General features: G+C 48.2%; 2 protein-coding genes and 1 long non-coding RNA gene across 4 annotated transcripts; 2 read left to right on the top strand and 1 right to left on the bottom strand.

Annotated features, from left to right (window-relative positions):
- Nucleotides 1–232: 232 nt before the first annotated feature.
- Nucleotides 233–2,014, bottom strand: LOC120656378. Of its 2 annotated transcripts, XR_005667888.1 has the most exons (4): nucleotides 1,603–2,014; nucleotides 936–1,180; nucleotides 639–731; nucleotides 233–519 (listed from the first exon to the last, which is right to left on the bottom strand). It is a non-coding gene; the product is annotated as an uncharacterized LOC120656378 (long non-coding RNA). The 2 variants fall into 2 exon arrangements; XR_005667887.1 differs by having other exon boundaries at nucleotides 233–731; nucleotides 1,603–2,012.
- Nucleotides 2,015–5,379: 3,365 nt separating this feature from the next.
- On the top strand, nucleotides 5,380–6,553 carry LOC120656379. Its single transcript, XM_039934447.1, has 3 exons — nucleotides 5,380–5,585; nucleotides 5,681–5,871; nucleotides 6,002–6,553. The coding sequence occupies exons 1-3, from the start codon at nucleotides 5,490–5,492 to the stop codon at nucleotides 6,384–6,386; spliced, it is 672 nt and encodes a 223-aa protein (XP_039790381.1). The 5' UTR covers nucleotides 5,380–5,489; the 3' UTR covers nucleotides 6,387–6,553.
- A 1,132-nt stretch (nucleotides 6,554–7,685) lies between these two features.
- On the top strand, nucleotides 7,686–9,454 carry LOC120656380. The gene has a single exon (XM_039934448.1). The coding sequence runs from the start codon at nucleotides 7,866–7,868 to the stop codon at nucleotides 9,207–9,209; it is 1,344 nt and encodes a 447-aa protein (XP_039790382.1). The 5' UTR covers nucleotides 7,686–7,865; the 3' UTR covers nucleotides 9,210–9,454.
- The last annotated feature ends 1,001 nt before the right edge of the window (nucleotides 9,455–10,455 follow it).

Raw genomic sequence — 10,455 nt, forward strand, 5'->3', positions numbered from 1 at the left:
GGTTTCTGCCGCATAACTTAAGCACGTCTGAGTAAATGTACACAAGTTCTGGGAAGGTCATCTTTTCAAAAGATTGCAAAAGATGTTGTAGATTGCAAAAGATGTATGGAGTAATTATTCATACAAAACTAGTTAGACATGGAGTAATTAATCTGACTTAATTTTATTATGTTAAGTGAATGGACTATATAGTCAAAAGAGAGGAGTAATTACTCTTCGGAATAAAAAATAGTTTGTAAGCAAAGGAGTAATTTTCTATGTGAAACAAAAAGTAATTTCAAATGTACTGACAAGTAATATTTATACAATCAACAAATAATTACTCCTAGATATCTCCACATACATATATGAATAAAATTTAACTGCACTCATTCCAGGAACAAAATAAAGCAAATAAATATTCATGCATGCATCTATCCCTGCATCTTTCTAGCTTGAAGCTTCTGGAACAGAAGGTATGCAAGCTTATTTGCATCCTTCTAGCTTGAAGCTTCTTGAATAGAAGGCATGCAAGGTTATCTGCACCATATTAGAAACACAAGGTTAGGCTGCTATATAAATACTTTGACCAACAAAAAATATTAGCAATGAACACACTAATGAAGTTGTAAATTACTCCTACGCAAATTGAAAATTACTTGTCTTGCGATTTCCAAATTAGTGTCAATTGACTCCCATAAGCAATTGGAGATTAGTGCACCATCATCGCCTGCTTGCATCATTGACGGCCTCTAAGAGAAGCAGCAAACACATATAATGAGGTTGGAATCCTGCATATCTAAATATTATAATAGAGTACCAAATCAGAAGAATAGAACAAATCCTGCACAGAGAGTACTACGTGCATATAGATGCAGGAAACAATTCCTTTCTTAATTCGACTGATGATGTCTATTATGGCCACTCAAATAGTAAAATTCCCATGACTATCATACCTTATGTACCCTGAAATACACGTCAGATGTCGATCTTTTAGTAGTCTGGATCTGCAAAAGAAACAAATTTGGTGTGGTCTTAGAGAGAGGAGGCGGGGTATCCTTGAGGGTCAATTGTTGTGGTAGCTGGTGGCTGTGGCGTAAGGTTTGTGGGCTGTGCTTGACTGCTTGTTCTCCAGGTTCAGTGGTGCTCATCTTGCATGCCCAATCCCCATCCTGGTTCTCCTCGTGAACTGTAAAATTGACTGCCCATGTATATTAGGAGTCATGCAATCGAAACATTCAGAACATATAATGGGTTGTAATAAGTAAATAGGTGTTTCAGGACCGTAAGAAATGATGAATGCTCAAGCACGACAGTAAATGGATGTAGTGGTTGTGGTAATTTTTAACTGTTGCATGAGTAAATTAAATCTTCATAGCTGGTGTTACCTAGAAAAAGCTAGCAATTCCTTCACGGGAAGCATTGCCTAAAAATATCGATGAACAACATGGATGCCTAGACTAGTCAATTCTAGTGCGTCTGAGAGATTCACGTGTGTGGGGGGCGATTGTTGGCAGGCATTTGCCTGGTGAATTAGGAACCGTGGTCTGTGTGTCCATTGAATGTTGCTTTGGGTTGAACACGGCAGGGGTTGAGGAAGAGAGAGGTGGTGCATGAACTCACTTAGGTTACTGCGTTTGAACCGCCGTCGCCGATTGGATCCCCTTCCCGCTGCTCAAAGCCACAGCAACCAGATGCACGAGCGCCACGGGAGCCGCGACAGTGGGGTAGAGGTCGGGCGCCGTGACAGGGTGGACGGTGCCACAGGAACCGCGACGGGGGAGTACAGGGAACCACGACAGGAGCCGTGATGGGGGAGGAGGTGGATGGCTGCCGCCGGTAGATGTAATCCTCCTAATCTGCTGCTTGAATTGTCCTCCAGATGTCGGCGGCGCTAATGGAACCGAATGGAGGCAACCCAATGTCGACGGCGCCGCTTGGTGCCAGGGGGCCCGCCATCCAAATGCCAAATCACCATGGGGCGTAGGGATGGGGACAACAGGAGGAAGGGGATTGGTTTTGGGGAGTAATTTCAGCCAAGCGATGTCAATGGCTTGATACCCGCTGGTTTGAATAGTTTCCGTGTTACCGCTGAATGAAACGTGGACTTTAAATGGGGTCTACTTTTTACTCTTTTGGTTTGCATGCTGGCGTTGATTAATGCGGTGCTGTGTAGTAATTAGGGGTGTAGTCGATTATAAATTCGGCTCGCCGGAGCTAAGGCAGCACTGCCGGTGCCTTGAATATTATTTAGCTCACTGGGTCCCAAATAGACAATATATATATATATATATATATATATATATATATATATATATATATATATATATATATATATATATATATATATATATATATATATATCCGATATACAAGAATATTGAGAGGATCTAAAGATGTCTAGAGGGGGTGAATAGGCTAAATCTGAAATTAAAACACTTAAAAGTCTGATTAGTAACAGATGACCCGGACTATCCGGGTTTGGGTCCGGATACTCCGGACTATCCGGATGAAAACCCGGACTCCCCGGGTCAAGTGCAACGTTCACAAAAACTTGATAAATGTGAATGAAAAACAGATCGAGTAATTTTGGAGTTAACAGGAAGTGCTTCTAAAACTATTCAACCAGATAAGCGTGACAGAAACCTTGTATTCAAGTAGATCGACCTCAAACCCTAACAAAATTGACTTGCAAGCAAATATCAAGTAAAACAAGTAAAGCAATAACAAGTGACACAGAATTTGTTTCCCAAAGTTCACACCCGAAGGTGCTACATCTCTATTGAGAATGAGTTCAAGAGACGGTGCTCAAGAACCCCTATACTCCTCACCCAAGAGCAAGACCAACGCTAAAACCCGAGGTCACTTACTATGGCTTCTTCGGAGAGGAAAGAAGCTTACAAACTTCCCGTGGAGCTCACAATGCAGCTTGAGCACGCCTAACCATCTAGGAGCTCAAAGCTCTAAGAGTAAAAGACTTGAATCCACGGGCTTGACGAAGAACTAGTGCTCAAGGGTTGGAATGGATGCTCATGAGCTCAAATCTCTTCTCTTGCAAGTCTCTCACCTGAATCCCTAAGGAAATCACTCAAGAATCAAAGAGGAGGGAGTGAGAGTGCTTGTTCTAGGGTTTGGACCTAGTCAGGTTCGAAACGAGCAAGCGAGAGAATGTGTGAAGGGGTAAGAGGGGTATATATACTCATACTGAAAAGTAGCTGTTGGGCAATCATTACCCGGAGACTCCAGGTAATAACCCGGATACTCCGGGTGTCCAGACTCTCCGAGCTGAAACCTGGACAATCCGGGTTCAGCGGGACATCTCAATCAAGATCGTTTCTTTGTAGAATTTGAGTGGCAAAGATCTCTCGTTGGTTTTGTTTATTTTCCTTGAGCACTAGAACCCTGTCACAACCTTTAGATCGAAGTCCCCCTTCATAGTATGGTGTTCCTAAACTCAATTAAAAATAAAAAATCTAACTCTTGAATTTATATCCAACACCGCTTTTTCATTTCCTTTCTGAGGGGCGTATTTCATCATTCTTGTTTGCTTATCCATTCTTTGCTCCTGCACACATGCTTTACATAACACATTAAACGTACACGATTTTGTCGTCGAACACCAAAACCCACTTAGGGCCTAGATACCTTTCAATCTCCTCTTTTTGGTGACCGATGACAACACCATGTACTGCATTTGATACTCAAAACAAATGTAATTCACTAGTATATAAAGAGCCCCCCTTAATGTGTGCCATGAATTTTGAATTTCAAATTTGACTTCTCAAATGTCAAATAATGGCAAAACAATATAAATCAAAGTCGTTTTTTATATAATTTACAGTAGGGTGAGTGTGTGTGCACCAAAATACAATTCTGAATACATATGACGGGTTATTCACATCAAGAAAGTGTATTTGCTGCCAAAACCCGGAGACTCTGGGTGAGAGCCCGGAAACTCCGAACATGAGTCCCGGAGTATCCAGACCTGGCAGAGCAAAACACAGGAAAACAATCACCACTTCAATTTCTGAGAAACAATGTAACATAAATTTGCCTTAAAACATAACAAATAGTTGATCTAATCACAGAGGAGCACACAATACATAAGATTTCTCAAGCCACACAAGGTCCTTACACGAATCGATAGAAAAGTGCTCAAAGTTCTCAAGGTTCAACCACACTAGAGTGCCAAACGATAGAGGTAAAGTGCCGATACAAGCGTGAAGCGCTAAAGGAGTACATGTGATCTTTTCACTCCCCCTTTGTCAACAAGCGCCAAAAAGGGAATGAAAAACAAGTGAAGTGTCACTCATCGACGTCGGGAACGTCATCGGAGGTGTACTCATCCTCATCGGAGTCGTGGTGCTCTTTGTAGCCTTGGGGCTTTTCTTCTTCGGACTCCTCGTCCTCATCAAATATCTCTTGACCGACAGGAGGACGACGGGGAGCATGAGCGGTGCGGCTGGTCTGGCGGCGACGCTGGCGAGGTAGAGGAACAAAAGCAGGCTCGGGAGCGGCATCAGCAACGTCGCACTCGGCGAAAGGATTACTTAGTATTCTACCCCTTTGTATACAGTAATTTTCATTGTGAAGTATCAGGCCTCTGTTAATTAGTATTAACTCAGCAAAGTTACCCCCTTCCTTGTCAAACTGATAGAAACTGGGAAAATTCAAAGAAATTTCATGCATTTGACGAACAGCGGCCCGTATCTCATACCGAGTCAACTTAGCTGGAGAGATGGGCCCGTATCAGGCCAATTTTAATGGAAGTGTTATAGGAGTATCATGAATATTTAATTTGCTAATATGTACCAATAGTATGAGGAGAGAGGAGAGAGGAGAGAGGAGAGAGAAGTGTCATAAAATATGAGAAGAGTGTTATCACCATGACACTCTATTGACACAGTTCTCAAAATTCTAGTCTTGGTAACTGTGTCGATGACACTCCCACTGGGACCAGACACAATCACATTGTTCGGCTGGTGCTCGGCCGGCTGCTCTTGGCTGGTTCTGCACTCACGTAGCAGCAGCCGAGCAGTAGGTTCCCTGTTGAATTCTATTGCCTCTCACGCGTGGAGCCACAAAGAGATTGCGATGCGCCCATCGCCTACGAAGTCTTGGATGGACCCGGTGATGTCACGAAGGATGCGATTTGGTCTAAGTGTAGTTGTAGGTTTATTTGTGTACGCGTGGTGTGAGTGTGGTGTTCGTGTGTAGGGTTAGTGTGAGTTGTTCATGAATCATGCTACATCTGTACGCCAGATGAGAGGTTTTAAAAAAAAAACAGCAGCCGAGCAGAGTGAATAAATTATCGTCCGGGCACGCGTATTCTTCCGATGATGACGTGCCACCGCGTAGTAATCTCGTTATTAAATTATTGCACCCTCCATTTGACTTTCCGGGTACAAGTTGATTCCCTGCAGGCCTGCAGATATTTCCGGCCTCCTCCCCCCTCCTTGTCTTCCCATCAGTTCTTGGATAGGCACAACGGGCTCGAGTGACATCGCAGCATGGAGAAGCGCGTGGTGTTGGTAAGCGCGGCGGTGGCCGTGCTCGGCGCCGCCGCCGCCGTCCTGGGGTTCGTCGCGGAGGGCACCAAGTCCAAGGCAAGCGAAGCTTCACGCTCCAATCCCGTCTCACCATCTCTGCTCTGCTTCGAGCTCACCATCTCTGCTTTGTGATCGATCGACCGGATGCGCAGGCGTTCGTGGGCTTCGACAGGCAGCGCTGCGTGTACCGGCGCACGCCGGCGCTCGTCTTCGGCGTCATGGCGGCGCTGCTCGCGCTGGCGGCGCTGGCCCTCGCCACCGCGGCCAGCGGCTGCTTCGGCCGCGGCGCCCCCGCCTCCGGCCGCCGGCGCGCTACCGCCTTCAAGCTGTCGACCGTCGCCTGGTACGTGCACATAGCTAGTCGCAGACCGGCGGCGCGCCCCCCGCCGTTCCGCGCGAGGCGCCGCTCAGTTCGATTACATACCGCTAGATAGACCATCCTGATTGGCCGAGATGCCTGCTCTGCTCGGCAGGGGGCTAGTGGTGGTGGCGGTGGTGATGTTCCTCTACGGCGCGGCGATGAACCGGGGCGGGACGCGGGGCCTCTCCACGAGCAGGCGGGGCCGGTTCTCCCGCCGCGCCTACTACTACGGCTGCGCCGTGCTCAGGAACGGCATCTTCTCCACGGCGTCCATCCTGTCCGCCGCGGCCGCCGCGTGCGCGGCCGCCGCCTACGTCTACCTCCATCAGATGGACGGGCCGGCCCCGCCGGGCCCGTTCGCCGCGCCGGGGGTCGCGATGGGGCAGCCGCAGTGGGCGCAGCCGTACCCACCGCCGCCGTACCCGCCGCCCATGGGTTACCCTGCTCCTCCCCCGTACGGCGGGTACGGCGCCAAGCAACCTGCGGGGACAGCTTGAGCTTGACGTCAGATAAGAGTGATTATGTTCCTGCCCACCGTGTACGCTCACGGAATGTATGATCATGTGTTGGAATCTACAATCCCTTCGTTTCGAAATGAAAGAGTGAGATATATATTTTGTTTATCAATACAAGGCTTAATTACATTGCAATGCTGTTTAATGGCGTTTCATGTCATCTTCAGATAACACGTTAGACAACCTCTCCTAGTTTAGTAACATTGAGTCCACGTCTATCAGAGGTACTGAATAATTGATGCACCTTGGATTATGTTGTAGGCTCACTCTTACTCTCTACACTCATGATTAAGGATATTTTGGACATTATAAACATACACTTTTGAGTGGTACTTTTTGTTACAAAATAATTATACAATATAGAAAAAGTATATTTCAATGAAAGTACATATTCCGAGACGAATCTACTTGTACCATTTTTTAAATACCCAAACTTGACACGTAAAGAAAATGTACAACCAAGGTTTAGAATAGTTGACTTAGGACAACTTCTAAATTAAACTTCGCTTACTTGTTTTTTTTTTTGAGAAGGATCATGGCTTGTGATTCCAAACTTCTCTGCTTTCTTAACTCTCTTCCATGTATGACAAATAATAGCGCGTACGACTTAGTATTACTTTGTTGGAAATATCCTAATAACTAGTTTGTTTTAAATTGCACTGTATATCCTTCTTTGCATGCATGCTAGCATGTGTAGTTCCATAGAGATCTCTAGGTACTTGTAGCCAAAAATTTCCCCGTAGCTGTGCGCTGAACACTGTAACATTCCGTTACCGATCATGTGTACCAGTCTTATCAGATGCACCCCTAGTCCTCTGGTCTCGATGAGATTCTTGCACGGATTCTTTTTTTTTTCAGGTGCTGAATGTGTTGATTATATGCTATTGCCTGACTCTGCATCCGTGCTCAGTGATGGGATCCGCATCACGAGGGGCCGTTTAGTTCCAAAACAAAAATTTTATTGGATGTCACGTCAATAGTTTGACCAGATGTCGGGAGGACTTTTCGGACACTAATTAAAAAACTATTTTCAGAACTCACTTGGAAACCACGAGACGAATCTTTTGAGGCCTTTGACCGCATCATTAACACATGTGAGTTACTGTAGCACTTATGGCTAATCATACAATAATTAAGCTTAAAAGATTCGTCTCGTCGTGTACATCCAAACTGTGTAATTAGTTTTGTTATTTAATTACATTTAGTGCTTCATATATGTATTTAAAGGGGAGTTGAAAATTTTTGGGTGAAAATTTTTGGTAAATAAACGGCCCCAAAACAAAATGCCGCCTCCACCTGGTTGCTTGGAAAACAGGCAAGGCGCGCCCCTCCGCTTCCTGTTCCTGTTCGCATCCTTGTCGGAAGTCGGAATCGACTGTCGGATCATCGGAAGCGCGTGATGGCGACCGTCTCCGATTCGAATCCCTCCCCCGGGGACGATTAAAACCACTCCATGGCTCCATGCCGATCCCATCTCGTTCCTCGATCCATCCAGAATTCCAGATCCATCCTCCCTCCCACCCACCGGTCCTCCTCTCCCTCCCGGCGTCCGGCGAGACCAGAGAGAGTCTGCTCGCTCGTTCGCTGCGCGGCGGCGAAACCATGGGAACCCTTCGTCGCGCCGCTCCCGTTCCCAGCGCCCGGCCACCCTGCAAGCGTCCGCGGGCCGCCGCGCCCGCGGGTTGCGGCGCGGTGGCGCGGGAATCGTCGGCCCGCCGTGCCGTCGCCGGTCAGAAGCTCTCCGCGCCCGGCGCGAAGCACACCAAGGTCGTCCGCCACAGCGTCGTCGCCGAGATGGAGGTCACAGCTGTTGGCGGCGGCGTGGTTCCACCCAACGGCCGCCCGTTCGTGAAGCGGCCGCAGGTCGTCGAACCTGCTGCTACTAACTGCTGCACAATGGCGCGGGAGAAGAAGTCGGCTCGCCGCGCCGGCGCTGGCGAGGAGTTCTCGGCACCAAGTCCGAAGCGTGCCAAGGTGACCCGCAACGCCGTCAAGACGTCCGTCGATCCTGCGCTGGTGACCCTCCGGAAGAGGATGGCCGCGGAGCTCGACGCCCTCCACGCGCTCGTGAGGAAGGCGGAGCTCTTGTCCAGCGGCAATGGCGGCCGGCCCATGGCCGCCGCCGAACCACGATCGGAAGCGCCGCCGGAGGAGGCTTCCATCAAGACGCCGCCAGCGAAGCGGGCAAAGGTGCATGCTATCGCCAAGGTCGCTAAGCTCGAGACCACCGAGGACGACAACGAGGTCATCGACATCTGCGGCGGCGTCTCCCCCGTCGCGATCCTAAAAGCCTCCCCGGTCGTTTCCCTCGAGAAGGAGGTCGCTGGCAGCAGTGAGATCATGGATCCCCCGGAGGACTACGACGAGTTCATCGATATCTGCGGCGGCGTCTCCCCCATTGCGATCCTGAAAGCCTCCCCTGTTGTTTCCGTTGAGAAGGCCGGCGAAACCGGAAGCTCATCTTCGAGTGATTCAGATTCAGATAGCGACTCTGAGAGCGATCGCGACGAGACTGTCGACCACCCGGTTCCACAGGCTGTCCTTCCCGTTGAGGAGAACGTAAAGGCCGTGCTGCCAGTGCCGGAACCGGCAACGGAGGTGGTGCAGAGTACGGAACCAGAGAAGCTCCCCACGGCCGCTCTGATCGCAAAGGCGAAGGTCCGCCAGAAGTTGCTGGAGATGGAGAGGGCGGCGCTGCCCGACGAGATCATCCACCCCGGGGACCTGCAGGATCTCTGCATCGCGGAGTACGGGCGTCCCAGCATCATGCGACAGCTCGGCCTCTTCCTCAAGGCCGACGCGTAGTAGAGCGCTGCAGATGGAGCAGGAGTAGGATAGCTGTAGTTGTAGCCATGCAGTGATGGGTCCTCTCGGCTATGCATCTGTAACTGACATGTCTGAATTCTGATGTGGTATGTGGTGTTCTGTCAAGCATGTAGCTGAGAGCAAGCGTCTGAATCTTGATGTAGTAATGTAGTATGTGTTGTTGTGTCAAGCATGTAGCCTGAATCAAATATCAGCTGAGACCCGAGAGCAAGTGTTTGATCTGATTTATGTTGTGCCATGTAGCTTAGATCAGGTGTCACCTAACAGCAAATGTGCTTCAGGACTGATGAGCATGCCAAGTTATTTATTTCAGCGCTGAACATGTCAGGTTCAGTTGTCTCTGGACAAGTTTTCATGCTCTGTATCATCAAGTCATAGGTGGCATTAACTGATGCGTTTATCTTTCGTTATGTATCATCAGTTCATCACAGCGTCTCCGAATGTGTAATGGCATGTCTGATGTCACCAGACAGCAAATGTGTTTTTGGTGTTCGCTTATGGTTATAGGCCCGTGAACTTTACTAGTTTGTTTTTCTTTCAGTCCAAGATTTTTGGGCAAGATTCTCACTGTCTAAACTTTTAGCTACTTGTTCTTTTTCTTCATCCACATTCACACACGGTAGTTCTGTTTCGGTTGAGGGAACAATGATTCAACCCTACAGATATGCTACCGTCACTTAACACGCCGTATATTTTCGCAGCAATTTTCTACGTCCAGCCTCTAATCATGCCATTGCATTGCTGCATTCAGGTTTCAAATCTAAACTTCTGCTACAAGAACAAACAGTCGCTAACTCTCCACGACTTCTCCCTGACGGCTCTACTTCATTGCAAAAATGCTGATGAGCATGGTTGTTCACTTGTGTATACGGTCCCCAAGGGGACGCTGAGAAAACACAATTCTTGGACCACCTCCGGCACATCAGGAGGGGATGTGCTGGCCCCTGGCTCTTGTGTGGGGATTTCAATCTCATCTACAAGGCGGAAGATAAAAACAATATGATTTTGAATCGTCGCTTGATGGGTCGCTTCCGCAGATTCCTTGATGACGTTGAAGTACACGAGTCGCATCTTTATGGTCGCCGCTTCACGTGGAGCAATGGGAGAGACAACCCAACCCTTGAGCGACTTGATCGGGTTTTCGCCTCTGACGAATGGCTGCTCTCTCTCCCAAACCATACTCTCACCGCTTTGGCTTCTGAATGTTCCGATCATGCACCACTAC

The sequence above is a fragment of the Panicum virgatum genome, chromosome 1N (genome assembly GCF_016808335.1).
Source record: "Panicum virgatum strain AP13 chromosome 1N, P.virgatum_v5, whole genome shotgun sequence".
In the NCBI taxonomy this organism is placed as follows: Eukaryota; Viridiplantae; Streptophyta; class Magnoliopsida; order Poales; family Poaceae; genus Panicum; species Panicum virgatum.